Raw genomic sequence first — 25,575 nt, 5'->3', positions numbered from 1 at the left:
CAGTCAGTTCGCGGCATCTCCTGATGTATGGGGTTACTCTGCCCGTAGAAAACCTGCGGAACTTTTCTTCTTGTTGAACTTGACATTTCTTTTGACCCAGTCCTGAGTTTTCTTGAGGTCCTTCTTGATTAAAACTCCACTGTTTGATATGTCAAATACCAGTAGGTTAGCATTGTCTAGAAGATTGCCGTGAAGGCATTGTGTTTGATAATCCAGGTTGTTGGTGAGAATATTGAATATTTTCAACCTTCCTGTCCACCACTATAATACTCTACTTGGTACTGACTACCAATTGGATATCAAACTAATGTTTACTGTGAGTGTCACCCTCTGAGCCCAGCAATTTTCAGTCTACCTACCAGACCATTTGATTACATCCACCTCTCTCCCCACATCTGCATTTCAGGTCATTTCATCACATGAGGCAATCAGTGTGATCAAGCATGAACTGCCCTTTGTAAGTCCATGTTGGTTGTTGCTGATTACCTCTTTGTTCCCTGCATGTTTGGAGGTGGATTCCAAAAGGATGTGGGATGTAATGTTTCCAGGGGCTGAGGTGAGGCTAACCGGCCTGGAGTTGCCCAAGTTCTTCTTCTTGTGCCTTCATTAGAGGCAGGCACAGCACTAGCCTTTCTTCAATTTTCAGGGACCTGCCCCAATGATCATGCTTTTTTTTTGAGGTGACAGGCAGGACTCTTGGAGTCACATCAGCCAGCTCTTTCAGCATTTTCAGATTAATCCTGTCTGTCCTCATAGATTTCAATACATCCGGCTGCTCTAACATTCCTGAATTGTTGTCCCTAACCTGTTCCTTCCCAAACCATCCTGGTACACCTGGAAATCTAGGAGTAATCTTGGCCTGTGAAGACTGAGGCAAAAATGTAATGAGTACTTCAGCCTTCCCTGTTCAGTAATATCTCTACATTTCCTCTGAACTTACACAATTCCCTCTTGTGGCTCTATGTATCCCTCACTTGTTTTAGTTCTAAATGTGTTTTAGTTTTCACAATTTTGTTTGTAAGTGCCAAAGTAGTGCTTTTGTACTCCTTTGTTTCCTGTTCTTGTTTCTTGTATGCTGTCTCTTTGCATTACAGTTCATTAACCAGTTCCTTGTGTAGTCAAGTGGGTCTTCTACTGAAATTTCTGCTCTTCTTGCACAACACAATTATTTATTCGTGAGCTCTCAATAAGTTTTCTATAAAAAAATTACCAGCTATCCTAGGCACCTTCTGCTTCAACTTCCTGGGAGATTTTGCTGAGCTATTTCCTGAATAACCCAAAGTCCACTTGCATAAAGTCCTGAGTCCTAATTCTTCTGCTTTCCTTCCCAGTGTTCTGGATCCTGAATGCAATCAGCTTGTGGTCGCTGCTCCCAAGCTGTACTATCTGTGGCCACATTTGCCGCTTGTTCTTCCCTGTTTGTGCACAGAGGTCACGCAGAGTATTACCTTTGTTTTGTCTCTCTAGCATTTGCATTAAAAAGTTATCACCAATGCAGGCTAGAAATATCTTGGATTGTTTGCATAATGCCATGGCACCCACATAGTTTAAATCCCTGATGAGGACCACGGCCAGGAATTGTGTTGCTTTTGGTGGTTGTTTGTAGACAGTGTTACCCACTTCACCCCCTTGGGCAGGTGGTGTGTAATAAGCCCCACTGCTGTGAGGCCGGTGTTGCTTTTGCCTTTGCTTTTGACCAGAAGATTCCTGTCAGATATGTCTCTGGTTTCACCCTGGGCCTCTGCATAGAGCAGGAGGTGCTTTGTGAGAAAGTGCCACTGCCCTTCTTCACTTGTTCTCCTTGAACAGCCTCCGTGACACTGTCCCAGTCATGGGTGCCATCCCATTTAATCTTTGTGATCCTGGTCACATCAGAACTCTGTGTATGTGGAGTTCTTCTCCTTTGTTGGCCAAGCTCTGTGCATTAGTATCCAGACACCTGAGGTAAACCTCTGGCTGCCCTCCCTCCAAATCGTAATGTCTAACTTCCCCTTCTCGACTTTCCTCACACATACTTTTTCCCCCGCTTCCCTTACCTCTGGGCCTCAGTACCCATTCCTCAATGAATTTCATTTAAAACCGTCCTCACTAGATTAGTAAGGCTTCACAGAGATTTGTTCTCTTTGTCAAGTGGCTTCCAAGCCTTTCTAGCAGCCCTTCATTGAGTGAGGCGTTGTCATCAAACCAGAGTCTTGCTGGTGACAGCAGCTGTACAACCAGGCGCCAGTCCGCTGGTCACATCTGCTGGCCAGGCCTCTCGATTGACTAGCAGGGTTGAAGGGAGCACTCCTGGGATTTCTGCTTTCTCATGTTTGCTCTGAGCTCTCTGTTCCGCTCCAGCTGCTCCAGGTTTCCCATGGCTCCCACATGGGTTAGCAGCAAGAAGTAGAATTTGGAAGGCTGGATTCACAATTGAGTATTGACAATTTCTCTGCAACATCAGTGATCTCTATTCTGGGCAAGCAGCAGATCCACCTGGATAATAGGGGTAGATTCTTCTGTTTCACACGGGGGAGCATCACCAGCCACTAACACTGATGCTGTCTTTAGTACTGGTACTACTCCAAGGACTTGATAGAGCCGCTCAGAATCCTCCCAACACAGCCCCTATTGTTCCTAGACTGCTAGTAAGGCACAGGTGGAGGAGGAAACAGAGCTTTATTCCTGTTACCTGAAGTTACAGGCATCCAGCTTTCACCCTCTGCAATTTTGTATCCTCTTCCTGGTCCTTCAGCCATATCTTTCTCCTTACCGCAATGGGGCTTAATCTTACGTCTTGGAGAAATTTCCTCAAAGCTCCTGCTGGTCTCCCGTGCAGCACCCCTGATGCAGTGAAGCCCGCAGACCTCTCTTGGCAGCTCCTCACTGAGCACAGCAGCGACTCGATCAGAAAGCACCTCCCTGGCTTCCTGCCCCAGGGAGGAGCACCAGGTGTCTGAAGAGTCCAAGCCCTGTGTGGCAGAATAAACCTTCGGCACTTCCATGAAGGCTGAGGTTACCAAAGGACCAGAAAAGCTGAACCAGTGGCCTGTTCTGTGTTATCACCTTTTGGGAGCAGATTCTGTCGGTGGCATCTCTGGGATTTCTTTATGCATCCTGCAGTCCAGCTGCCATATTAACTGTTTTTCTTCTGGTTTGTGCCCTGATGGCAGGGCTCCTTGTTGCTGGTGTTCCCTAAGGAACACCATCGCATCTCTAGATGAGTGGGAAGCTGATGCAGGTGAACTCTGCCTCTAGTGAGACTCCCACCTGACTGAGAGCTCCTCATGCTGCCAGGTAGTTGTTAATTCCCTGGCAAATTAAGGTGATTTATGCAGGTTTTAGGTTTACAGGTTTTCTTCCACAACAACCACTCAGGAAAGTAAATACATGTTATTTTTTTCTGTAAAGTATTTTTAGTAAATCCTCAGTGCCTGTTTTATTGAATGACTAATGCATTTTGGTACATCTGAATTACATCTATACTGAGTCATTTTGTTTTGTAATGACATATTTAAATGTTTAAATCTCTACAGAAATTAAATATTGTAAAAGACTTTAACCTTTTGTTCTGAGGATTGGTTAGTGCCTGTATTATGTCACCACAAGCCTCTGCTATGGGAAAGAACTCCTATAAGCTGAAAACTAGCAGAATGCTGTAGCACAAAGCCGTTTCTGGAAACTATAAATACCCAGTGTGGTTTTGCACAGCCAAAATTTTGTTTTCCTGAATCAGATCTTCCCCTGCTTGCTGTGTAATGTTGTTGCATTTAACATTTCACAATACTGTTGCTTGACTCTTTATTTTTCCTAAGCCACTGTTCACTCAACATTTGTAAAATTTTCCCTCATCTCTTCTCAGGCTGTAGTTACTTCACATTTTTAAACTATGGCTTTACTTATCTCAAATAGGACATGTAAGGTGAAATGAAATAAAAGGATCCGCAAATTTTACAGTGGGATAACTGTGAAATAAATGTAAACATTTATTGCTTGTGTAGACCAATTGAACAGCCTTTCTTGAATTACTTTGTCATGTGCACTACTTCTTGAACTACTTCTTCCATGGTCTGCTATCTTTCTCTTATCAGCTCATGAGGCCCTTATAGTCCTTGAACCAAATGCCTGTTATACCAGGCTGTCCTTATTTTGAAATACCTTGCAAGCTTTCACATGCACTTCATTACCCTGGATTTGTAATCTGTGTTTCTCCCGATGTGTGGTTTATATTGTGTCTTTGCTTGTGTGCCAGGTCCGTCATTTACTTTGCAAGTTCTTTAGGGCAGAGAGCTGTTCATCATATCATGTGTTTTTTGAAGCCAATACTATATTTTTAGAATCTAAAGATTGATCATCAGTCATTGTGAAAGACAAATATCCCTTTATTCTGCTGTCTTTGAATACTATTTGAGGCTTCTTGTTGTCTTCTCCAAGTAAAGAATCAAAACTAAGAACCACAGAAAAAGTTGGGTTTGCACTTAAACAAATAGGTTGCGTTGTGACAAACAGTTTGATAAAGAACATCTCCCCCCAACAAACAAATGAACTGACCAACTGCCTGGCTTTCACCATTGAGCACAAGAGCTGGTACGAAATATGAGAAGAATGGGAGATACTTGTAGTGGTAATTCTGAAATGAATGTGACTTTCTGCTCTGTGAGTATTTGTATGTAAAATACAGAGAACAGGATTTTCAAAAGTGCCTACATAATTTAAGATCCTTGTAGAAATAAAATGAGAGACTGAATCCACAGCCGAATGGTTAGGCAATAACCTGGGATGTGGGAGAGTCAGGTTCAAGTACTCGCTTCAATTATCTTTTAATTAGTTATACAAAGTGGAACAACTTCAAACAGGAGAGATCGAGATGCCTTACCCCTGAATACCCAATAGCCTGTGGGCTAGGACAACTAATATGGGATGAGCAGAGATTTGAAAACGGGTCACTCACCTTACTGATGACTGTTTTAACCACTGAGATATTAAATCTGATAATATGTGGATTTCTCTCATCATCGTTTATGAGGAAGGATTTGCCTGGCTTAAGCAACTGACTCAAGGCAAGGGTTTGTGGTGGAGGCTCCCATCGCCATCGGAGCAGTAGGACTCCCTGCCGCTTAGACAATCTTTGCTTAGGTAGCTGGCCTTTGAGATTCCTGTTTTTGACGTTGTCTTTCTCCATCCATTTTATAAAAAGTCTGACTATATAATTTAGGGAGGGGAATGCATTAGGTAGCAAGATGTCTAAAGCTTAAGTGCTACAATTTGCATCTTTCCTACAACTTAGTCCTTTTGTGCATCTAGTCATCTGCTACAAAGGAGGGACTTACTGTGGTGCTGAGAGACCAAACAGAAGGGTGCGAAGGACTTTTAGCAGGCCTGACATATGAAATAGCAGACATAAAGATGTTACCTATTGTTAAAATGTATTTACTACTAAATGAGGAAACCATGCTAATATACTAATTACATCATCTTGAGAGACTCATAATTATCTCCACAGGATTTCATGAGTCCGCATCCATTTGATTTGTCCTAATTCAGAGCCTCGTCATCCTCATCTGCGATCTTTTGCCCAGATGGAGCGTGGAAATCGACACCGGCATTCCTAATGTGCAAACAGAGATCTGCAGCTCCACTTCAAAGCCGTAGCTTCTGAAGTGGGAGTTTTAATTATTCCATTTTGAGTTGGTGACTCTGCAAAAGAGTTTTTTAATTCTACCAGTGAGTTGGGTGTTCTTTTTCTACTTTTTTTTTTTTAATTTGGTTGACCAGTGTTGCAGGAGGCATGAGGCATGTCTCATTCTCTCTGTCATGCGAACAATGAAATGGTTGACCAGTTGATGATCCATCTGTTTACTGATTGTAATCCATAACTTCCTCAGGGAGTTGTTTGTCCTGTTCTTGGGTTCTTTTGCATGTAGTATTTTATATAACAAGATGAGATTCCTCATTGCTCATCACAGGAGTCTGTCATGAACTTGAGAAACATGAGCAGATATCACCTGCCCTTTATTTTGTAGGGATGAGCTGTGTCTGCTGTCCAAACTAAAGACCCTTGGACAAAAGAATGTGCTGGTGATGTTGGTGGAGGAGTGCATGAAGCAACAAATATTATCATGTGACTGTATACTGCATGGCAGAAGACAAAAACAAAGAGGAGGAATTATGACAGAGATTAATAATATTTAATCTACAGGAACTGGCCAAAATAGCACGTGATTGGTTTAGAAGTAGCTGAATTTTCCTCTGAATGTGAATGACTACAGAGTAGTGTCAAGTTAAAATTAAGTATTTTGCTATGACATGTACTCATAGAGAAGATCCCTGTTCAAGCATGAGATGCAATTATAAGGTTTAGTTACTTATGGTGAGCTATAGTGTTCCACTTTGGGTGGTGTGTCTTCACTTTGTAGTGAGATGACTTGAGGAGACGACTGACAACTGAGGAAAGTGCTCAGCTTTAGCCCTCTCGGGGCAAAATATCCCAAGGTATGAGTGGGTACATTGGGAAGGCACCCACGAGAACACCCTGCAAAGAGGTCAGCACAGCCTGCAGGCTGAGCCGTGTGTGGAGGGGAGGGAATCCCTCCTTTGCCAGTGACTCAGGAGCTGGTGTTTGGTGAGAATGTAATATATAAAAGGAATATTGGAGGCATCCCGTAATTAGGGTTAGTAATAAGAGAGGAATCAGCTTAGCATGAGATATACACTGAATGAGTCAGAAAAATGAAGGAAAGGAGAGTTACAAAGAGGAAAGTGCAGTACTGAAAAATTGTGAGGACCTTCAAAAGAAGCTAAAATAGGAGAGCAAAATAATATGGGATAGAGTTCAAAACAAATACTAAATATAAGAGCTAGGACTGTAATTCCAGGAAGATGTAGGGAGAAGTTTGATGGCAGGGGAGGTGCGACCAGGAAAGTTGGCTGGCATAGGGTTTACGCTCACAGCCTCAAAGAATTTGGGGAGATAAATTCGATAGAGTTGCAGAAACTGAGGAACAAGAAAAAACGTATCTACTGAGTTGGAAAACAACGGAAAGGAAATGCTTGCATAAAATGATAAGGTTAGAAGATGACAACTTATTTTTTACTTTTAAATCTTACAGTAAGTGACAGTTTCTAGTCGTGAACAACATCAAATTTCTGGGATTGTCAGCCAGTGTAATGGGAATGTTTATGAAAGTCAAAATTTTACATACTGAGTTTTTTCAGTATTATGGCCAAACTGGCAATGGTCTGACTTCCAGTGTAAGTTCGTGTTGAGACAAACAAGATTCCTGTGGCGTAACCTCTTCTTGTCAGCTGAGGCAATATTAAGAAAAGTAGATTTGAGGCTAAGCTTTTTAATTTATATTGCTTTTACAAACGGTGCTTCAACAGTAGATGTGAGGAGTACCCCCACTTAGAAATTCTGCTCTTTTATGCTCATTGTTTTCCTATTGCTGTGCAGACAAATTCTTCAGCCTTACAACCGCAGTTGTGGATTCTTCTTTTTGTCCTTTTTCTTCTCATCCTACTGTTACATTTTGTAGACACGAGTAAGTTAATACTGCTGCCATATACCAGTCTCACTTACAGAAATTGTTTTGGCTATGAACTATTTAAGCATCGTATTAAATTGAAGTTGGATTTTAGTTAGTTCCAACAACATGTAAAAATCAAGGGCTTATGTATATTGGAGGAATCTATACTGGCTGGAAAGCTGGAATATGATTTCATTTTTAGTCATAATTTTAAAGCTGGATTGATAATTTACATTTAGATTTTAAAAGAGCATGTAAATTGCAAGAGAGATGCAAAACAAATGTCTCTGAATTTTTAAAAACTCTTCTTATATGCTTTCTAGTCTACAATCAGCTATCAGATTGCATCTGGTATCCACCTTACAGTTAGATATTACTGTTGCTAATATTGTGTATAATTACAGCTTATTATATTGTTCACAGTTTTTCAGGTTTCCTTTAATGTGGAGAGTAGGAAGCAAGTTGCTTTTGAGCTAAGATGTGGAAGTCTATTTAATGACCTATAATAAGAAAGCTGTTCAGGTTTCATAGAATTTCTCAGGACCCAGTTTTGCGAGATTCTGTATAAAAAGGGATGCTCCAGAATCAGAAATTTGGGCTCAGTCGTGCAGGATACACAGCTGTCATAGCACAGAAACGATCAGTTGTGAAAGGGTTCATGGGCATCATAATGAAGACATTTTTAAACAAAGATTTTGAAGAAGGATTTAGAGACTTATTCCAAAATATTTACAAGGAGCTTTTCCACAGCAGGAAGACCAGGAGAGAGAAAGTGGGAATCCGTTTATTTCAAAAATCAAACAGGTAGAGTGACAGGGACTGGCATCATCAGTTATCTACTGGGAAGAACCAGCCTCTTGATGCTCTGGTGGATAACAGGAAAGGGGTAGATAGACTCTGAGGATTTTGGTAGGTCGGTGGGAAGGATGTGTAGGGTGATAATGTAGTCAAAATTAATCCAGGCTGTTTTGTCTTTGCAAAAATTGGTGACTGTAGAGGCATGTATAAGCAGCTTAATTTAAGCATACTAGGAGCAAAGGCCCTTTGAATGCTAATTTTCTGATACAGTTCTGTTTCTGAGGTTTTGCTGAAACTGCGTTAATAACAATGATGGGACCTATAAGCAAAGAGGAAGAAAAGAATTGCAGTTGAAAATATCCTTCTGTCAGATGATATAATCCCTGCGGGGAGCCTCAAAAACTATGGAAATGAGATATCCTGTGACACCTATATAACAAAAAAAGTATGTTAGCATTCCAGAATGTCCTATGCAACCCAACAGAAAAGAACCTCTTGTGCATGTATTATACTAGGAAAGCACATAGTGTTTGTCAAGATGAGGGAAGAGGTGCAAGCTGGTAAATCAAGAAAGATAAGAATGGAAGTAAGACCTGGGATTTAGTAGCTACTAACTCTATTGAGAGCTGTCCCAAATAGGAAGCTGGATAAGAAAACATCACTAATAATGACTGAAGAATGTGACATGTGGCTCACAGGAGACACTTGTCTCTAAGGCATTCACAGTCAAATGCTAAGTAAAAGGCAGTTCTGCCACAGGGCACAGACTGGGACTATCATACAGGTGAGGTGTTTTACACTTACTGCAGATGTAAGGTAGGTCCTTCCTGCTTAAAAGGAAATTTGGGGGGCATATTGCAGTTGCACCATTTATTTTTTTTCTGGTTAGTGCAGCTCTGCGCCATCACTGAGTTCACTGTTTGGTGTCAAAGGCGGAGCTGACCCTGATGGAAGTATTGCCATCTGGATCCATATATTAATGCAGATATATTAACTTGGTGAGTCTAGGCTGTGTCAGCCAGGATATATGTTTTTCAACTAATGTCAATTCAAATAAAGCGCGAGTTTGTACTTAGAAATCTTATTGCTGTTTCCCATAAGTTTAAAGGTTACATTTAGTCTTAATGAAAAATGACAACATGACTCACATCGTTGCTGTTTTGGATAGCATGAAAGAGGAATGCTGTCAGTGCTGAAGTACTTTTTGGGGACAAGAATTTAATCAGATAAATGAAAAAAATATTAAGAGGAGTAAAAGTTGAATAAGTCTGCTTGACTTTTGCTGGAGGTATAGCCAAGGAATATGGAAAACAGCCCTCTGGCAAATCAGCTGATCTTAACAAAATGTGCTGTATGCAGTTCTCCAAAGGATAAGTCACACTTTGTATTTAAACAGGGATCAGCTTCACAGCTGGTATAAATCAACAGCATTTTGTAGGAGCTGGTGAAGCTAACACTGAATTGTACTTGTTTCAAGATTTAGCCCTTTATTTCCACACAATGGAAGATATGGGGGTTAGTGATCTCAGTCAACCAAGCAGAGCCATACAAGAGTAAACAGGCTGTTAATCTAAAAATCACCTTCGGGCCTTCTTTTGCTCCCAGTGAAATCAATGTCTAAATTCCCATCAGTTCGAGTGGGATATTAAAGATGAAAATATGCACTAATATCCATGTTAATGTATTTTCTAAATATGTGAATTAATCAGCAGCTTGGTAAACTGGTTCAACAGCCTGATGCATTTGCCGAATCAGCCTTGCCAGAACAGATGCACCATCTGCCTCGCAGTCTCTAACGTGCTGTTAAAGCAACATTTTTATAAGAATAGTTATTTTTGCTGTTGCAGGCCTTAATTTGTGCTCAGGCAAAACTACCTAGAAGAAGATGCCATGTATCTCTACTGTACCAAAAGTAACTTGCACACAAATTGTGTTTGTGGTAGAACTTTACATAGAGCAGAAAGGATTAGTATATTGATGTACTTGCTCCTCCACTGTCTCGAACCGTAATTTTAAGGTGTTTTCATAAATGTCTCCTAAATACTGCAGAAGTTTTTGCTTTGTCACATTTGTACTTCATATATTGAAAAACTATAGAGAAATATGATGATGAAGACAGACTTTTCTTTGGTTGAAATCTTTAAGAAAATCCAGTCCGATCCTCATTGCAAACCACAGGCAGCTGGGCTTTCAGAAATGCTGAAAGGGATTAAGGTGCTAAGCATCCATTAACTTTCTTCACTTTGATATCTTGGGAAAACATCACCTTTAATGCTCACATTTATTGCTTTCTTTAATGAGCCAGTTTTACACTATTGGTAGCAAGTGGTTTCAATACTGGTATTTCAATAAGATCCCCTTTCATTGCTTCTTTTTACCCCTTTGCACTTCACAAAGCAGGGGTTTTGGAAGGGAAACAAGAAGAAGTTCACAGTCTTGTCTCTACCATAGTGGAAAAATGGGGAAAATATAAAGACATTTTTTTTCTTCTGTTAAAACGTGCAGAGTAAAGCTTTTTACCTGAGGTGAAACGTCTAACAGATGGGAACCCCAATAAATGCAGTTCAGGCTGTAAACTTTGCACTGGCACTCAGGCAGTTTTGCTTCTTCACCTGGTGCTCATTTACTTTAATCCCACTCTGTATACATAGTTCCTTTCTAAACAGGAGAAAGCAAGCAAACAGGATGGGCCCAGGTCCATTTCTAACCTTGCCAAAATGACTCGAATGTGCCATGACTTGTGAGCAGTTAGTTTGGATATACCCCGGTACCCACGGGAGCAGGGGTCCCCCCTCTGTTCTTGCTTTCTTTCAAAGGTCAAACATTTCCAGCTGAGTTCATAGTAGGGAAAAGAAACTGCGGAAGTTACCAGCAGTTTAATTGTGGGGGACACCTTAGCTACACCCACCATATTGACATGCTGCTTTTGAACCATGGCAACTGTGCTTTGCCTTCAGACTGTTACCCTGGCAGAGTTTTGGGATATTTGAAACGTGCTGACAGTCATTTTCTGTTGTGCTGGCCCGGCTTAATAGGCAGTATGTGTCATAAGTACGGGTCAGCCTTCACAAATACGCCTCTCCTGGCATTTCACAATTGTCTGCGAAGGTGTTGCTCAACCCGAGCCCCAGCCCTGCAGCCATGATGTGTTGAGGTGTTTGAATCTCCTGAATCAGATGTGGGCCCTCAGGCAATCCTGAGTGCAGCAGAGCTGTGTTCAAACTAGTGCGGCTCCTCCTGCTGAATGATCATATCCTTTCTGACTGCCCTTGCAGATGTTTCCAAGAGCTGGCTTTTATTTGTGCATCAGCAAATGATCTGATATTCGCTAAGGGTTTGAATCCAGCCATTGAAGAATAATAAATGACTGTTTAGGTTGAGCTGAAATTTTGCAGCCTGATTCAGTTACAGTGGTGACTCACTTAGAGTTGGTTCTCACATGATTCACAAAGTGTATGGGTGACTCAACCCACAAATTTACTTAGCTCCCATGTTATTTTCCCTCTCAGTGAAAAAAATTGGTTCTAATAAATAATCACTGCAAACTTTGACTTACCCTGAGGTGAAAAAAATGTGTGTGTTGGAAGCCTGCATATCTGTAATAATAAATTATTTAGTGAGGTAAGGGTGAAATAATAGGACATAGGAATTGTTAAACAAGAAAGAAATGTGATGTGCATTTTTGGTTGGTTTTGTTGCATAGCAGATGTAAACAGAGGAAGAATAATTATTTTTATCTGATGGAGATGCTCAGAAAAGCTGTTTTGACAGTGTCTGTACTTATTGCTGTAGCCAGCCAATTCTTGGCATTTGTTCTCTGAAATAAGCCATTTTAGATATGTCCATGTCTGTGTTAGACATTTTAAAGTGATGTCTGTTCAGAAAGTATGAGATACCCAGGTTCTGAACACTGCGTCTTTGTGGGATGTGTTAGACTGGTCACCCCAGCCCCTGAAGTACCTGAAGTTGTCTGAAAAATCTTGACTGAGTTCCTTTACAGTATCAAATTCAGAGATAAAAAGTTCTGTCCTGACAGGAGCTATAAGATACGAAGTTTTTAAGATGCAGCTGCTATCAGCATTGTGTAAGCATGTGCACAGGCACATGGCTGTAGTGTAAATACAGCCTAAATTACTATGAGTTTAGAGTTAGCTGGAGATGTCAGCGTATCCTTTTTTGGGTTGTCCCAAAAGGATATAAATATCTAGGTAAGTGCACACCTCTGAGCTTCTCAGCACTGAGTGACTAATCACCCTCCCTTTCATAAATGAAACAACAAAGAATCTGGAAAATGAAGAAATTCTGCCATGTCAGCTGACTTGGTTATTAAAAGGGTCATTAGCAAGCAGGAACATCTTTTTGCCTCACAAATACCAAGTGTCAATAATATCCACAAATTAAACTTTAAAAGTCCATTTCTGTAGGGATTAAATTACGAGGAACAAATCATGTGTGGCTTGAAAGATTAAGGTGGGAATTCTGAATTCTTTGGAAAGGTAGTTCTTTTGCAGATTATGTCAGTGGTTTGAGGAAACCTCAACCTGGTTCAGGTGCGGCAAGAAATTTCTGAGAAATAAAACGGATGGCTCTGGCAAACTCCCCAAAACCAGGGGACGTAAACAATTACCCTGAGCAAGGGTACCCAGGAACACTGACAGGATTAAAAACATGCAGCTAATGGACTTCTGTGCCAGAGAGGGAAGAAAGAAAAGGCTAAAAAATAACCATGGAGTGTCACATGCTGCAGCACTGCAATGCAAAGTCCAGTGGAGCAGTTTTGTGGTATGCGGAATGCCACTCTTTTATCACAAAGTTTGCTGCCAAGCAGCCACAAGCTTTTTCAGGACTCTTTGTAGAGAGCGAACCAAATGCACGTGTTAATTTGAACTTTCCCTCAGCTGAAGGAGAAGGTAAAAGGATGGCTTTGTGCTCAAAGCACAGAACCAGGATTGATTTATTCTTGGCTCTGCCACAGTCTCTTTGTGCAACCTTAGGCCAAATTATTCATCTCTTCGTGCCACAGTCTCCCCATTTGTAAAACACGGTTGATGGTAGATATGTCACAATGGGCATTTGAGGCTAAGTTCTTTAATGTGTGTAAAGTGTTCGGGGGCATAATACTGGGAAGGTTAAATTACTAAATGCTGCAATGCTGTATGCAGAGTTATTCCGATTAGGGCCTTTTTAGACACCAATCCCTTGCTCTACGTAGACTAATACCACAAGCTGGTCCAATTTTAGTCTATGGTACCTTTGACCTCACTGGTTCTGGGACTGATCTGGGATAGAATAATTTATTTCCCATTTGGTGGTTATGGTAATTGATGAAATAAAAATTTCCCAGATTGCCCCTTAGAATATCCTGAGTTTACAGTTATCTTAGGCTGTGCAAGCTGGCCTTTCAAAAAGCCTGATTTTTGGAGGCAGAGTCTAACAGTTTATACATGGAATATACATGCTATCAGTGAAAGAATCTACAAAAGGAAGGCTCGTCCTTACAGATAATTATTGGCAGAAGTCACCATGAGCTGGCTCATTTTGTAAGCATTGCCCATCAAACGCAGTAACCTCTTAGCACAGATCAGCTGTGACCAGGTGGTGTGGTGTGTTGTCATGAGCAAATGTATCTTTAGATAGGTAAACCACAGCTACGTTTTTATAAACAATGGGTTTTTTTAGTGTTTCTAAATGTGTTTTCCTATCAGCACTGCTGGTAGATCATGTGTGGAGTATCAGTGATTATCATCTAACATGTCTGTTCTCCCTCTTGTTGCTGAGCTCCCGTGTAAACACTCATGTGCTTCTTCACTGCTATGGGACCATCTCAGCAGATGCTTTTGCTTTTTCTATTGCTGTAAACAAGCTGTTGTGACTGATACTTCTTTTCACCATGTGTCCTGAACACTCCCAGTTCATAGTTGTATGTCATTTCCAGGATGCTTTGCAGGGTGTGTGTGCCTCCACCCCATTTCAAAATCAATGTAACTCTCAATGGATTGACTAATGACTGCAAAGTGTTACTTAGCATGCTGGGTTTGGCTGACAGTGCTACCAAACGAACACTTGTTTGCTTAACATGTCTTCCATGGTTCTCATGTGAAGTAACTTTTACTGACATTGAATATACCAATGACTTCAGGTTTGCTAGTAAGCATCTGTCTGACTACTGCTGAGACCAAAAAGTAGCATGACCTCAACTTGTTGCACTGAATATTGATAATTTTGTTTGTATTGCCCTCATACATTTTGTTATGCTGATCTCATCATCATTACATCCATCCCCAATCTGTAGAGTAAGAGTGGGTGGTGAGAACCAAAGAAAAGTGTAATGTATTTGTAAGGGTGTTGTGCTGATGCAGGGTATAAGATGTTGCAATTCTGTCCCACCGTGAGCAAGTAGGACTGATGTCACATTTTCTTTAATTTATTTTCATTTATGTTGTTGGGTTAGACCATCCTCAACCCTCTTCATGGAATAGTGCATGCAACACCAAAGAGAAATCTCTTGTGCACAGCAAACACATTTCTTGTTATTATAGTGCGTGGGCATGCCTTATTATTCACCTGTGACGTGTTGACCTTCCAGAAGGTCTACCTGGCACTTCAGTAATAACATAGGTGATGGTACAGTGTTGAGTGTGGTCAGGGATGCTGTCTCTACTAATCATTTTAATGAAAGCAATCATCTGGAGGTGAACAGAAACTGAATTTAAATTGTAAATGTGAAAGAAGTTAACCTACAGGAAAGAGCATTCCTTGAGCATCTCTCTCATTTGACTCTCCAAGTTTCTATATTAGCTGGTTGTCTGAGCCTATGTCATACATGCTGCATTGCTGGACTAGTAATGTATTGCTATTGGGAAAACAGCTGGTGTGAAAGACTTTTTTTTCTTGGTTACTGGTGGAATTGTTCCTGTTACCTTTAGCAAACAGCATGCTAACTCTTACTTTGTTAGATATATGGCAGCAAGCTGTGGGATTATAGTTCTGTATCCAAGAGAGGGTTTGTATAATTGTCCTCTTGAGTTTAATACAGATGTCTACATGCACATTTTTGTAGCTCCGCAGTGGCAGGGGCAAATCTTATTTGTGTGCACATAATGCAGTTTCTCATACATCTGTCCTTTTTGCTAAATTAACAGTATAAGATACACTTCCTGCTCTTTTTCTCCTCACATGTGTAAAGTTCTTTAATTCTGGAAGCTGAAGTTCAGCAAAACACCGTTTGAGCGAACATTGGCCGTGCCCTTCTCTTCACCTCTTACTCTGAGGGTGTGATTGAAGATGCAATGTTGGTGAATTTCTGTACTCACATCTTCCATGACTCAAGAAAAAGATATAAAGAGCCTGATGTATCAACGTGTAACATACTCCTTCTAGAGAGGAAAAGATTATTGACATTGACTTTGCTACAGATGGATGTCTGTAATGAATGCCCACATAATTTCTTTTACTCTTTGTGTGAGTATCAGCAACTTAGAAGCACTTGGGAGTTTTTTTAGTATGTACTGTATGGATCTTCTTTATGGTATCTGGCCATAGTGCTCTCATTTGTGCTGAAGGCAAGCCTGCGTGATTGGTTGTTATGTGGGCTATTCTTGCGAGTGTGGTCCTGTGTTTATACATTAGCTTTATGTTAAAGAGAGAATGTCGTTAAAAACAGCCCGGTGGAGTTGTTGCAGAAAGGAGGATGTTTGCACGACATGTTATCTAAATCAGATCATTATTTTATCATGTGTTAGATTTTAAATGTGTTTTGATTTAGCAGCTGCTTTATTTTACCTGCGTACACCTGATGGCCAAGTTTCTTCTCCAGTTGAGTACTGAACAGTGTTGGGCTTGGTTGTGATAGACCTTCTTTTGCAGCAATTTCTTGTGATACTGACACAGGCAAATCATTTGAGTGTGTCTGGTTGTCCCCATAACCCTGGGCCCAGGATGCTCTGGTTTCCTTTGCTCCTTTTATCAGGTTTTGTGGGATGAGGACTGTATGCACTCCTTGGCTTTCTGCAGCAATCTGAGCATCTGCACTGACTTGCTTTTAGTCTTTCATAGTCACTGTGCTCCTTTGGTGCCAAGATATTCCTGAGTCTTTCCCCTTTGCAGTTGAATGTTGTGGTAGGTGATCTTTTATCTCCAGGTGCCTTAGAAAACTACATGCTATCCCCTGGCAGTGCATGTTTTTTCTCATTTTTCTTCTTGCCACAACTTGTATCAGCTTAAAATAAATGTGCCAAACTGGCTTTATTCTTGGAAGAAATAATCGTTCTATAAATTGCTTTGCTTTGATCAAAAGGAAAGTTTTCCTGGCTATGTAGCATTTTATGTATCTGCAAAGTCCGTTTTTGCGTGAACATTTATTATTTCTTTGGCTCCTGAATTAAAACATATTCTGTAGGATTTCCAAGGTCTCTGTAAATGCTGGAACCTGTAAAAGATTTGATGAAGTGAAACATTTTTTTCCCAGTTGGCTCATTTCCCGTCTTTGCCAATGAATAGGACGGTGGTCTGGTGAGGGGCAGAATTTAATGTGCAATGTCCATGTTCAGGGTTTGTGCTGTTGCTGATCATCAATGCACAGCACAGACCCCACCACCTTCAGCTAGTCCTTATGAAAACCCTATCAAAGGTAGAGTTCCCTAGAATTTAATGTTGTCTTGAGAAACAGAAGGGAAAACTGTAATTATTATTTTTTGGGGGTTCCCAAAATGCTCTTTGCGTTCTTGGAGTACCTTAATATTGCCTGTGTGATGACTTCCCTTTTAGTTCAAGTGATTTATTCTTCAGATCATTCCAGATGTGATTACTGTAAGCAGGGGCTTTTCAGTAAACTGTGGTTTTGCCTGTATGGCAAAATGCTTCTTGTTCACACAGCACAAGTTATGTGAGCTGTCTGCACTGCTTTTGTTGGTGTTATCACACTAATCATGCGTGTAGATTATAAGCTTCTGTAAAGCTGATTCAAAAATGGTGAGAGAGTGGAAGTTTTTAGAAAACTCTTTAAAAGGCTATTTCTGTTTTTCGTGCATTTTCTCACTTTTCAGACAGTTGTGTTCTTTGATTTTATTCACATTCAGTGTTATGCTGGTTGTTGTTAACATGTTGATCTTTACCACTCGCAGATGTAAATTTGACTGCTTTTCCATATTGCTAGTGTGAGAAACACCCTGTATACAGTAACTGAGTTAAATGGCACTGAAACACTGCATTTTATAGTTACTTTTGCTGAAGTAAGTAATAACCTGGAAGTTATGGTTTCAGAGTAGGAAACCTAACTGGAATCAAAAGAAACTGAGATTATGCTTATGGATTTTTACTTTAGGTCTTTTGCTTTGTATTAAAATATGTGTCATAATAAAGAACGTTCTATTTCTTATTTCTTACAGATAAAACGGGAAAAACCAGAAAATATACCAGATCTAAAATATTTAGTAAAAGAAAAATTTACTGCACTGGAGAGCAACAACAGTGACTCAGATTTGCAAAACAATGAAAAATATATATATTTTAAGGATCAACTTAAAGAGATGAGAAAACAGTGTAAGTCTTATTTTTAAAAATATAGATTCTTTGAATGCTAAATGGTAAGATGTGACTAACTACCCTAACATATAGAACTGCCAGTTATGGCTCAAACTGAGGTGAGTGTTTGTATTTAAAAACTTAATAAAATTGATATCTCTATAGGAAAAGAAACAAAGGCATAATTACCTTGGTAGTTTTGTTTAGACTCCCACAGGTCCTGCTGTGTTAGAATACAAATATTGTGAAAATCTTGCTTCACATCTTTTTTTTCGTAAGGTAGGCTTTTTCATTTGAAGACTTTTTTTTCTTAATTGATAGGATCTTCTAAAAGGATTAGGTAAGCTGTTTTCATTTGTCACTTAAACAAATTGCTCCTGTTTCACAACGTAGGATGTGTTGCAACCCTAAAAAGACCTTTGCTTTAATCGTAGAACTATATTGTTGGAAAATGCTTACTCTGTGTGTTCTCAGGTTTACGGCTTCTATGCACGCACCGTGTAGCGCTACAACTTATTAAAATCTATTTTTCTTAATTCGTGTGATTCATCAAGTATTAAAATTTTAACTTATTTGTGCTTGAATTACCAGAAAAGTTGGAGAGTGAACAATTCTTCTATTTATGCAACACAACAAAATCATATGTTTTTATTGCCCTGCGCATATAACGGCCATTAAAATATCACTGTGATTACTGTAGCTAGGAAAGTTCATGGGCTCTAACACTATTTATGCTGTTCTTCCCCAATCATGATTGTGTTTTGAAATCATATTATTCTGCTTGCTGTCCCTTGACCCCTGGACCTATTCCCTCCCTACCCTGCATTTTGATTTCAACATAAACTGGTATCTCAGGAACTTCAGGAATCGTAGATTAATGATTTATACCATTGGAAAATGATATTCTGCATGCTCTCCTGTAGCTCTCCTTGAGTTTTGTTTTTTTGGAACCCTGTCCAAAACCTGCTGAAACTAGCGGAAAGAATTTTCCCGCTGGCTTCACTGGACTTTGAATGACTTCCCTGGAGAGGTTTATGAAGTGTGAGAACATGCTTGACAAGGTGAATTTTAGATCTGATATCTCAAGACTCCCTAGGATTAGAACTTGAGTGCTTAGTATATTTGTTTCCAATCTTTATGGTTTTTAAGATTTTGGATATGAGTATTAGCACTGATCTCTGAGTTTAACAGGCTCTTGGCACTACTCTAAGAATGAAAATACCAAGTCGTAGACCACAAAAGAGTGTAATTTTCACTCCCTACCTAACCATAAAATTATTACTGCCCCACCATTATGTTCTAATTCCTCATTTCCGGGTGTTTGTAACTGAGAAGATAAAATCTTGATAACTGATTTTGGATTTACTTTCCACCTTGAAACTGCCTGAGGAAGGGGTGTATGCCCTAGCAATGCGTTCAGCTTAGGCTGTGGGGTTGAGTTCTAACTGGCAGACATGTTGATAAAGCCCAAATTAAATAAGCACAATGAGAGTTATTATTTAAAAAAGAAAAATATATGAGGATGTCATTCTGCTGCTATGTCCTGAAATCCAGATTTGTATTATTAGCCACTTTGACTTTCATTTTGCATGCGCATAGAGGTCAGTCTGTGCCCAAAATTAAATACATGATGATGTTGGATGGACTGCTGTGTTCGGTACATGGACTGTTGATCAGCTGGGTCAGCCTGGGTTTTGTAGAATTCATGATGTTTTTGATGAGGTAAATCCATCACATTTGCTCCTGTTGCAGCATTTAATGCAATTTAAAAGGTTGAGTGCAAAATCGTTAGTTAGCTTGCACAAGCAGTCTTGCGTGCAATATCATGGTTGTGTATTCAAATATACCGCCTGCAGCCCATTTGAAATGGCGAACTCAGTGTCACGTCAGGTCTGCCGATAGGAAAGAGGTGGAAAATTCAAAGTTAAATCTTTCAAAGCAAGCACAATTCTGCTGCCTTAAACTTGCACCAGTGTTGTCTCTTCTGCCCAAATCATCTGTTGATCCATCACAGTCCTACTTTACTTTCCTCTTCAAAAGGCTCTTTTACCAGGAAGGCTCCCAGAAATTCTTGAGTAATAATGGGTGACTGACCATCAGTGTAATCTGTTTATATTCACAGATGTAAATTTACTTCTGTATGATACAGTGACCTGGAACCGGTCAGACTGTCCAATTTCTCTATCGTAGTTGTATGATCTCCTTGCCGTTACCCTTGTCCTCCCTCTCTCCTTTTTGTGTGTTTTTCTCACTCACACGTAGCCTTTAAGAAGACACACAGAACCGAGCGTCACACATTTATTCACTAGCTTAAAAATGTCAGATAGATAGCCACATTCTTATAGGATCAGGTTCTCTGGTCTTAACACCTTTGTGAGAGGCTAAACTGACATGTGTGCTCCATTTGGTACAAGACGTCTCGTCTCATTGTTGGGCTCTACGTAGTAGATTACTATGCTGCATAATTGATGTATAATTGAGGACTCTTAAAATTATCTAAAATAACACATATGCCATGTATTGTCATTGTAAAGAAAGAGTGGGCTCCAGGTCGCTATACCAGTTGAGCTGAAGATTGATAAAATCTGTAAAAGACATCTACTAGTTTTGATAAAGTGGTGACTTACCCTATAGCACACCGTGTGTACATGTTATTTCCTTTTTCTTTTGTGAAGAACATTGGTGTCTCTTCACTAAATATTCAGCAGCCATACTTAAGTCATTTGTGCATTCTTTAGCTTTTCCTGTATGAGTTGTGATTTCAAAAGTGTGAGTCCTACAATACTGGTTCCATAATACAGCATATTATAATGTGTCTGCAAATTTTGAGACACATTTTAAAACTACTTGATGTAGTTACATTTATTGATAACTTCATCAACAGCTGCCTGATTAATATTTTGTTTTCATCTAGCAGTCTTGCCACGTTTGGACACAACTTAGTGCAAAAGTCCTGGCCTGTTTCAAGCACACATATACATTCTGGTCCAAATTTTAGCTCTTTCCTGAGATTTGTTTTTATTGCTAAGTTAGGTAAAATAGAAAAACTCCAGCCAAGTTTTCTCAGAGGGGCTTTCCTGGAGTTTTCTTTTTCCCCAGTCTTTTTTGTCTCAGAGGAGCGGACGGGGTAGACGCTGAAGTGATTTGCCTTCCATGATGAGTTACCATTAATCATTACTTATCTTTTATGCAGGGTTTGACATTTGTACTCTAGAACAGCTGAACAAGGAAACATAATATTCTCATGTTGTCTTGCCACTTAGAAATTAAGTAGGATTTAAAGGAGAAAAACCTTCTCAACACAGTTTTTAGGTATGGTGCAGAGTGAGTTATTTTAACAGAAAATTAAGAAAGCTGATATGTCTTCTCTGTTGATATTTGCTGCCACAGTGATGAAAAGGACCTGCATGGTCGTCCCCTGCCACCTGACAAGTGACATGCAGCGTGGTAGGCAGCTCTAATATTCAGGGAGCAGAACGGTGCTGTATCACCTTCAGATTGTCCTCTTCTCGAGGCAGCTCTCGGCTTTGAACGTTAGCAGCAGCTGAGGTGCAGAAATTAAATTGGGAAAGTGCATCTGTGCGGCAGTGAGGATGATATCATACCTCAGAGCAGTTTCTGTTCTGCTCATCTTTCAGGCCAGTTTGCAGGCATTTTCCCTTGATTTGTGAGCCTTTATTATGCAGCTACTTTAGCTGGAATTTGTGCAAAATGATGCAAAATCTCCACCTCTGATGATATGTGTCAAAACACTGTCAGACAGGTTTTATGTGAACAGCAAGTGATTTTTCTGAAGTCTGTTTTCAGAACTATCTTACATTGCTAAATTCCCACTTCTTATTTTTAATGGAAAACATTTTCATTTTTCTACCTAAACCTGCTTAGAATGTAAGCAGTAGGAAAAAAAAGTGTTGATTTTTTAACAAATTATTTTTTAAACCATATCTTGTACCCCAAAATAGCTACCATTATCTTTTCCAAATAATTGTGCACTTGGAGGCATATTCACGCAATCTGATAATACCAGAAATTTCTAAATGGTTGCATGTGTGGTTTGTAAGGAAATGCATGACCAATGCTCTCCTTACACAGAAGGGTCCTGGATCTGCAAAGTGCTTAGTGATCCCCTTTCAATTCAAAGTGAAATGCTTAAGCAAGTTGCTGAAATTAAGTTGCATGAGTAGATCCTTTGAAATGAGGGAGATTGCTGGCAGGTTTCACTTCCCTATGGGAGTGGAACCACAGTACAGAACCTTGCAGGGCTGAGCCCATAGGAGCTAAGACACGATTACTGCAGGAATTGTAGCTTTGCATTTTGTATCCTCTGTAAATTTAACATCCCACCTTCTGTTTAAAGTTGTATTACCAAGTCTTTTTATTTCATGCCAGTATATATATATATCTCAAAGGCATCATCTGGCACAGGGTATGAGAATTTTGCCTTCACAAAATGAAAGTAAGATCTGTCTTCAGTCTCTATGTATCAGTTTAAATTTCTGATACAGTATGAAAAGAGGTAATCAGAAGGTATAATCTCTGCTCCTGTGACCTGAGCTGCCACTGCTGTATTTGCTGAAGGTTATTTAGTTTCACATTCGGCTCACAGAGGATGACAGGCTCGATAACCCTTTTATAGCAGCTGATAACATGCACTTTGAAATCCTTGATATCTCTGGTCTGTAGGAACACCCAGCAGACGCACGCATCAGGGCTCATTTTGTAGAAAGTGTTAAGATTTGAGTGAATGGCCATATTGACGGTTGTGCCCAACAATTTGAGGAGTGAATTTGGCAAATGTAGGAAATATAATATTTTTTTCATAGGGAACAAACCATTTTGAGATGCAATAGTAGCTTAGGAAACTTCTTGTCATAGGAAACCAGTTATTGTAATATAGTTTGGAAAGTAGCAACACTGCAGCTGTAAAGCTCTTCCTTGCCGTCTCCACTATAGGAAAATGTCTCAGAGGTTTTGAAAGGAGAAGGCATGTATCATGATTTAACATTTTGCTAGGACGGATTTTTAGTTATTATCAAAAAGCAAATATTTTGAAAGGATTTTAAGATTTAAAATTTAGTATTTAATGTTCAAGTAGATGCCTTGCAACATTATACCCACTTGACACATGTATTTTAAGCCATACATATGCTGACAAATAATGATGTAAAAAAATATTGGTTTAGATGCAGTTTGGGGTAGAAAAAATGACACTGTGAAAGGAATTATCTTTAAATTCATAAAACAGCCTATCTGGAAATCCCAGGTCAGATGAAAGTCTTTGATTTGCTTTTAGCAGGATAAGAAAGCAAGCTGCAACAAGACACTGTGTAGTATAATGCTTGACAAGTTTCATCCAATTAATCCTCACAACATCACACTGAGGTAGGCAAGTTATTATTAATTTTATTCTTCATGATATTACAGGGCTGAAGCTTGAGTAAGTAGTTGAAGTTACTTGTGTGGAGTCACATAACTGATTTGCAGATTTGGGTTTCTCTCCACTTGTACCTGACTTCCTAGTTGGTCTCTTTCCATCCTTGTACTTTGCTGTGCTGGCAGAGGATCGGCTGAAAAATAACGATAGTGTGTTTTTCTTTGTATTTGTAATATCAAGATAATAATTTAAAATCACTTTACTGACTAACTGTGGGAAAACAACTTCAGCACAAAAGTTGAAAATTCTAACTGAAAGTGGGATTGGTGTTATGACAGTTCAGTGGTATGTGTGGGATCTGCACTTTTCATTTATGTAAAATTCCTTATAGACAGCCCTTTCACTAGTGATGAAATGACAGATAATTCAGCACTTAGGAAGGTCACTTGGAGTTTAGGAGACCTTGGTTTAGTTCTTTGCTTTGTTACAATCTTCTTGTATTGCATTGAGTTATTTAGGTTCTGAACACATCACCGGGAGTTAGGTACCTCCAATCTTTGTGGGTCTGAACCTTATAGCTGTGTCTGAAATTCAGCCGTGTATATGTTGTATTTGTGGACTGTGGAAGGAGAAACTAACAGACATGGACTGGTTGATATCCATGCTGCTCCGGGCTGGTGCCCTGTGGAGCAAAGTAGCCATGTCCACTCTGCGCTGCAAAATACTCCTTTTCACTGCCTCTCTTGTGGCGCTGAAAACGTCATTTTTATTTTTTGTTATTTTTTTCAGTTCAAAGAGCTGGAAATAATAACATAACTCTGTTTTAGTCTACCAGAGTAATGTTTTCATGGCATGATGCTGCGGGGGCAAATTGCAGTCCCTGAGGAGTGGCATGAATATGTTTAGAGGCATTTGTGTGAATGAGATCTGACTTTTGGGTAAGGTTAAAGGGCTACTCTGAGGGAGAAACTTGGCGTGCTTTTGGAACTGTCCTGTCTGGATATTTTCTGGAAGGAACTAGTTGGCTTGCTCAGGAGCGAGCTAGCCTAGCTGTAGTTTTATAGGATTAGGAGATCAGGGCCTGGGAATGAAATGAGTTAAAGCCAGGATGATTATGTCTGACAGGCAAACGCTCTATTTCACAGTTATTGGGAAAAGAAACGAGAGAAACAAACATCAACAGGATGCTCAAATCCTATAGCAGTGGGAGCTATACAGTACCTTAGGTGAATATCCAAATGGTAAAATTACCATCGCAGCTAGTGTCCTCGCTAGTTTGTGAATAACGACCAACTCTAGAACGAATGAAACCATCAGAACTTTTCTTTTGCAATCTGAGACATTTTTTCCAGGGCAAAAATTAGCTGTGTTGATAGGATAACAGGCAGAATCTTGCATTACAAATAATTCTGTTAGTGGATTAATTAAAAGCATCAATTGCCAGTGGATCTGGTGAAGGTTTCTTTGATGCGATGGTTGCCTTTCTAATGTGATTGATCAACATAAGTTTCTTGCTTTGGCATTTAGAGCTCTGACTTGGAATTCATAGTTAAAATAAAGAGGAGTCAACCCACTCCTTAAAGAGCCCTTCTCCCTCATGAGTAACCTGGAATACAGGAGACTTGGATTTCAGTCTTAGCATTTTAAAATCAGAACTTGGCTGACTCTGGGCTGACTAGGTCATTGTCCTGTAGCTCTGGAATCAGTCTCCCTCTCTCTTTACAGCGTGTATTTAACTATATAAAAAAATGGAAACTACTGCAGAAGGAAATACTGAGAGACACTGATGCTTTAGCCCTGTGGTGAAGGTGCTCAGCTGAGGGACGTATCTATATCAGAAAGGACATCAGATGTAGGTCTCTCCTGTTATAAATATCTGCCCTTCCGATCAGTGAATACTTGAGGGTAAACTCTTAACCTCTTTCTGTGCCACTCTTCTGATCTATACCTGTATTTTTAAAAGATCTAAATTTTTTTTCCATTGCAAAAGTCCTTGCAAGATATAATTCTTGCTTCTATATCAGCCTGGCTTTCAGATCAGCACTGCAGATATAAAATCTAGAAAGGAAATGGAGTGTTGCATAGAAGTAATTTTTTATTATTATTGTACACATAGGAATAATACTTTGGGTGATTTATTGTAACTGTCATAGGATAATTCTCTCTCTTTAGTAAGCGCGCTGATGGCTACCAGCATGGCATTTTTACTGTTTGGAAGAACATATAGGTCAGAAAGGGAGCTTCTGGATGCTGGTTCTGTTCCCTTGATGTTGCAGTCAGTCACATTATCTAATAAAATACCATCTTAAAATACATTATTTTTTCCCCTTTACTTCTGTTGGAGGAGTGATGAAAAACCTGAGAACCTTGCTCAGA

At 39.8% G+C, this 25,575-nt stretch overlaps 1 protein-coding gene across 2 annotated transcripts in view; it reads left to right on the top strand.

Moving 5' to 3' along the window:
* NSMCE2 (NSE2 (MMS21) homolog, SMC5-SMC6 complex SUMO ligase) overlaps nucleotides 1-25,575 on the top strand; it is a 133,972-nt gene that overhangs the window by 43,678 nt on the left and 64,719 nt on the right. For both annotated transcript variants that reach the window (XM_065831238.2, XM_065831237.2), the window contains one exon: nucleotides 17,690-17,843. In XM_065831238.2, coding sequence (XP_065687310.1) covers nucleotides 17,690-17,843 — 154 coding nt within the window. The remainder of the gene's footprint in view (nucleotides 1-17,689; nucleotides 17,844-25,575) is intronic.

Source organism: Patagioenas fasciata, chromosome 2, assembly GCF_037038585.1.
Source record: "Patagioenas fasciata isolate bPatFas1 chromosome 2, bPatFas1.hap1, whole genome shotgun sequence".
Lineage (NCBI taxonomy): Eukaryota > Metazoa > Chordata > Aves > Columbiformes > Columbidae > Patagioenas > Patagioenas fasciata.
The sequence above is the reverse complement of the archived record's forward strand: the minus strand, read 5'-3'. Positions and strand labels throughout refer to the sequence as shown.